Below are 4,909 nucleotides of genomic sequence, written 5' to 3'. Positions count from 1 at the left end.
GCACCGCCTTCCTAACCTGCAATCTTCTTCCTGACCTCTCCGCCCCCACCCCACTCTGGCCTATCACCCTCATCTTGACCTCCTTCCACCTATCGCATTTCCAATGCCCCTCCCCCAAGTCCCTCCTCCCTACCTTTTATCTTAGCCTGCTGGACACACTTTCCTCATTCCTGAAGAAGGGCTTATACCCGAAACGTCGATTCTCCTGTTAATAAAGTTATCAAATAATATTCACCAGTAAAAGTCACCAGAGGACTGTGGGTCTTATTAGAGCGAGGTTACTGGTGGAAAGTTTAATGTGAAGGTCATCATGCCTCAGGTAAGGGTGACCTCAGGCAGTAGGAGAATTGAGCCCATGCTATTGGTGTCATTCTGCAACACAAACCAGCTGTGCAGTCAACCAAGCTCCCAATACAATATCTGTCAAAAACTCGGTGTTAATAGTTATTGAACAATTTTCATCAGTAACTTGATATAATATTGTTATTGAAAAGTACTCACCAGTTACCTCATGTTAATACAATACTCACCAATAATCTTGTATTAATGCAGTTTTTAAAAATTAAACTGATATATAATAACCTGATATATAATTAAGCTTTTGAATAATATTCACCAATAAGCTGGAGTTAATTAAATTGTTGAATAATATTCACCAATAACCTAATGTACTGTTAAAACTGAGGCTGGAAGAGTACACTGTTGCTCCAAGGGTTAAAACAAAGTCAAATAAAAATATATTTCCGAGTTAACTGAGATGGTAATTTAAATGCTTATCTGTAATCGGATTTTAAATAAAAAAGATCTATCATTCCGCTTTTTTCAAGAAATTCAATTGTTCATCTCTTATCAGAACAAGGTTTATACAGTGAAGATGCAATACTTGGTTAACATAGAAGAAAAAGTGCTCTTCCTACTAAATAACTCAGAACACATTGACTCAGATATTAGCAAAACAGAAATAAACAGATTTTTGTCTGCTAAGGTTCCCATTAAAATAGAAGATTTTCTGACCAGTAAGATTATTCTTGAAAGTAAAAAAAAGATAAAGTTTAGAATGTTCTAGTGTCTGTTGTTCTGATATTTTTGCAAGTGTGGTCAAGCCATTCATCATGCACCCACAGTCTCTGGAGTCTGGGCAAACACAGCTTGCTTGGGAAATACTATATTGAGAGGTTCAGTCACTCTTCCAAAAAAACAAATAAGATTCATCCTAAACTCAACAAGAGATTTTTTTCAGAAATTGGAGAAATTGGGCAGCTTTTCCTCACAGACTTCTTGTTCCTCTACTAAAGACTAGATAAAACAAGATTTTTTCCAAACCAGACCCTATATGAACAGTCCCAGTAGGGTCGACAGCAAAGTTATAATCAAATAGGTGATTTCTAGGAAGCTTTATTAGAAAACAATCTCCAATATCCAACACGAACTTTGAATGCCTTGTTTAAAGGAGACCTCTCCAGATGTGTTCAGAAAATTTTAAATAAATCAATTTTTCCACAATATTGTGAGACTTATCCTCAGATAAAATATTGAATGTGAAGTGCTTTTGTTACAATACAGTTAGTGAACAATATACCCCAGAAACTTATTCATCAATAATCTGGACGAATAAGCAACATTTTCCAATAACCTGGCGCATTACAGTTATTGAAGAAAATTAGTAAAAACCTGGTTTTAATTGTCATTAAACAATACCTTCCAGGCCTCTTTGATACACAGGATTAGTCCTGGGTGACTAAAGGATTGCAAGTGTGACACTATCTAAGAAAAAGGCAAAGGATAACCTAGGAAATTACAGATCTATCAACTTGTCATCAATAGTGGGAAAACTGATGGAGGCCATATTATGGGATAAGATAAATATTAACTTAGAAAAAGATAAGTTAATATTACACAGTCAGCATTGCTTTGTCAAGGGCAGGTCATGTCTGACAAGTTTGAATTCTTTGAAGAGGTAACACAGGCAGTGGAAGAGAATAGTGCTTTGGATGATGTATATTTGGAGTTTCAGGAAGCATTTGATACCATGCCACATGGCTGGTTGGTTGGTTAGTTAGAAATATTTGGAATTGAGGGCTTCTCAATATTTTATCTGAGGTCAAGTTTTACAATATTGTGGAAAAGTCTATTTACTTAAAACTTTCTGAACACATCTGGAGAGGTCTCCTTTAAAGAAGTCATTGAAAGTTCACCTTGGATATTGGAGATTGTTTTCTAATAAAGCTTCCCAGAAATCAAATACTTGGTTAGAAATTGGATATAAGTTAGGAAACAGAGAGTAGGAATAGATGGGCAATTCTCAGATCTTGAAGTTGGATCAGAGTTGAAAATAGTGTTCCCCACAGATTGATATTGGGACTCTTGCTTTTTCTGATTTATATAAATGATTTTGAGATGGGTGTTGAGGGAAAAAATCTAAATTTGTGGATGATGCTAAGCTAGTGAGAATAATGAATTGTGAAAATGACACTCAGTGACTTCAGAGGGGTATTGGCAAGTTGGCCAGATGCGTGGCAAATGAATTTCAATACAGAGAAATGTTGGGTATTGCATTTTGGTAGAAGAAATATGCAGAGACAATTCAAGCTCAATGGTACGACCTTGAGGGGAGTACAGGAGCAGAGGTGTTTACATGCATAATTGTCTGAAGGTGGCCAGGCAAGTTGAACAGTGGTTAAGAAGGTTTATAGGATTGTTGGGTTTAAGGATAAAGACATAGAATATAAAAGCAAGGATGTGATGCCACACCTCTTCAAATCATGGGTCAGACTACATTTTGAGTACAGTTTTCAGTTCTGGGCACCTTATTTAATGAAAGACATTAAAGCCCTGTAGAGAGTTCAAAGGAGATTTACAAAAAGGATACTGGGATGAGGGATTCTATATTTAGGGATAGATTCGAGAAACTGGACTAATTCTTCATGGACCAGAGAAGGTTAAGAGGTGACCTTATTGAGGTGTTCAAATTTGTGGACAGTTTTGACAGGATAACGAAGGCTGTTCTGTTTCCACTAGTTGATGTGTTAGTAACTAGGGGTCACAATTTCAAGATTGTCAGCAAGAGAGCTAGGAGTGAGCTGAAGAGAAACTTCTTTTCTCCAAGAATTGTTAGGATTTGAAATGCACTGCCTGGAAGAGTTGTGAGTGCAGCTTCTATAGGAGGTTTCAAAAGTGAGTTGGATATATATTAGAAAATGATGAATTTAAAGGGCTACAGAGAATGAGACTAGCTGGGAAGCCTTTTTAAGAGTATGTACAAGCATAATAGCTGAATGGCCTCCTTCTGTACTGTAAAATTATAGAAGTCTGTATTCACTAATGAGTTAATACAGTATTACACACTATTTATCAAAACCTGGTTTAAATATAGTTGAGTATAAAAACAATATTAAATATTGTCCTTGTCAATCCAATTATTGAACACTACTAGTAATTTGATGTAACTAGCTATCATCCATTATTTACCAGTGGATGTAATCAGTGACTATTCAATATCCACTAAAAATCAGATATATTCCCAATTGTTACAAACAAGTCAGGAGTATTTGATTAGACCTTTGGAATGGTAAAACTAGATTCAAACTACAGAGTGAGGAAACAAGGACAGTTTGTGCTCCCAGTTACAACCAATATTATATTCGTACCTGTCACCAGGAGTTCAGTGGAGCCGTGAGCGAGCTGGGGACACCATGAACAGCCCCTTCGGGTCACCCAAGCACTGACAGCGTACAGCTTCGGGGCCAGGCTATGGACCGTGATGGATGAGATGAGTTCCTGCTCTGAACTCTGTACAATGGCAAGGGGGTTCTCCACGTTCCAGTGGAAGGAGTAATGTTGTGATTCCAGCTGCTCCTGCTTGCTCCCAGGCTTGGGCACCAGCCTGGCCTCCACTGTCCCTTGGGCACCAGTGGTGATGGGCCCATCATTACTCAGTACCAGCTCATACTGCAAACACATCCCTGCATGAGGAAACAGAGTCAAACCATTGGCAATATCTTAAGCAAAACAAGCTCCAGAAGTCGGTTAAGCCTTTGGGATATAATACATTCACTTGCAAAACAGGAATTACATTCCGAGGGTGGGTTTGGGGTGTGAAAACTAATCCCTTTTCATCCAAAGTAACTAACATCTGATTTACGGTGGGTTTATAAATAGGCTGGTTTTGAATTTGTCGAGTGCTTTAAACTGAACAGATTAAGAAAAACACAATCAGGAACACTCCCAGATGTATTTCCTGTTAATTAAGAATACATCTGCTGCTTGTTCCTTGTTTCTTTATTTTCTAAAGTCGCATTTGCTCATGGTGGACTCCCCCTTCCCTTCCTCACCTGATAATACTGCGGTGTTCAACAACAGCAAGAGCTCGAGAGAAGTCATGGCTCACAGCCTGGGTGCTCTCTGTCTCTGCCACTCTCTCACCCCCCTGAGGTTTTCATTCCTTCTCTCAGCAGCAGCAAGCTACTTCTCTATACTTCCTGGTACGTCAGCTTCGGTCTGAATTTACTTTACAACTTGTGCCAGAACCAAAGGAGAACTTATACCACTCAATGATTCCAGTTTATTTTCAAACTCCAGTTGTCGACCCCGTTGTATACTCCAGCCCTCCTTGCCTCTACCTTCCTGCCACACAGACCCCCTCATCCAAAGTTAAAAATCACACAACAGCAGGTTATAGTCCAACAGGTTTATTTGGAAGCACTAGCTTTCGGAGCGCTGCTGGTTGTGGAGTGTAAAATGAAGGAGCAGTGCTCCAAAAGCTAGTACTTCCAAATAAACCTGTTGGACTATAACCTGGTGTTGTGTGATTTTTAACTTTGTACTCCAGTCCAATACCAGCTCCTCCAAATCATGCCCCTCATCCAAGCTTTTGTCATCTCTGGACCAACCTACTTCAATCCTCTCTTTG

At 38.8% G+C, this 4,909-nt stretch overlaps 1 protein-coding gene across 1 annotated transcript in view; it reads right to left on the bottom strand.

Moving 5' to 3' along the window:
* Window positions 1–4,450, bottom strand: part of tmem130 (transmembrane protein 130) — a 10,516-nt gene extending 6,066 nt beyond the window's left edge. Inside the window, exons 1-2 of the mRNA XM_043711064.1 lie at window positions 4,332–4,450; window positions 3,648–3,962 (exon numbers count right to left, since the gene is read on the bottom strand). Of these exons, the coding sequence (XP_043566999.1) occupies window positions 3,648–3,962; window positions 4,332–4,380 (364 nt within the window). The 5' untranslated portion in view covers window positions 4,381–4,450. The remainder of the gene's footprint in view (window positions 1–3,647; window positions 3,963–4,331) is intronic.
* Window positions 4,451–4,909: the final 459 nt, after the last annotated feature.

This window comes from Chiloscyllium plagiosum, chromosome 21, assembly GCF_004010195.1.
Source record: "Chiloscyllium plagiosum isolate BGI_BamShark_2017 chromosome 21, ASM401019v2, whole genome shotgun sequence".
Taxonomy (NCBI): Eukaryota; Metazoa; Chordata; class Chondrichthyes; order Orectolobiformes; family Hemiscylliidae; genus Chiloscyllium; species Chiloscyllium plagiosum.
Note: the sequence above shows the minus strand (reverse complement) of the source record. Positions and strands in the feature narration are given on the sequence as shown.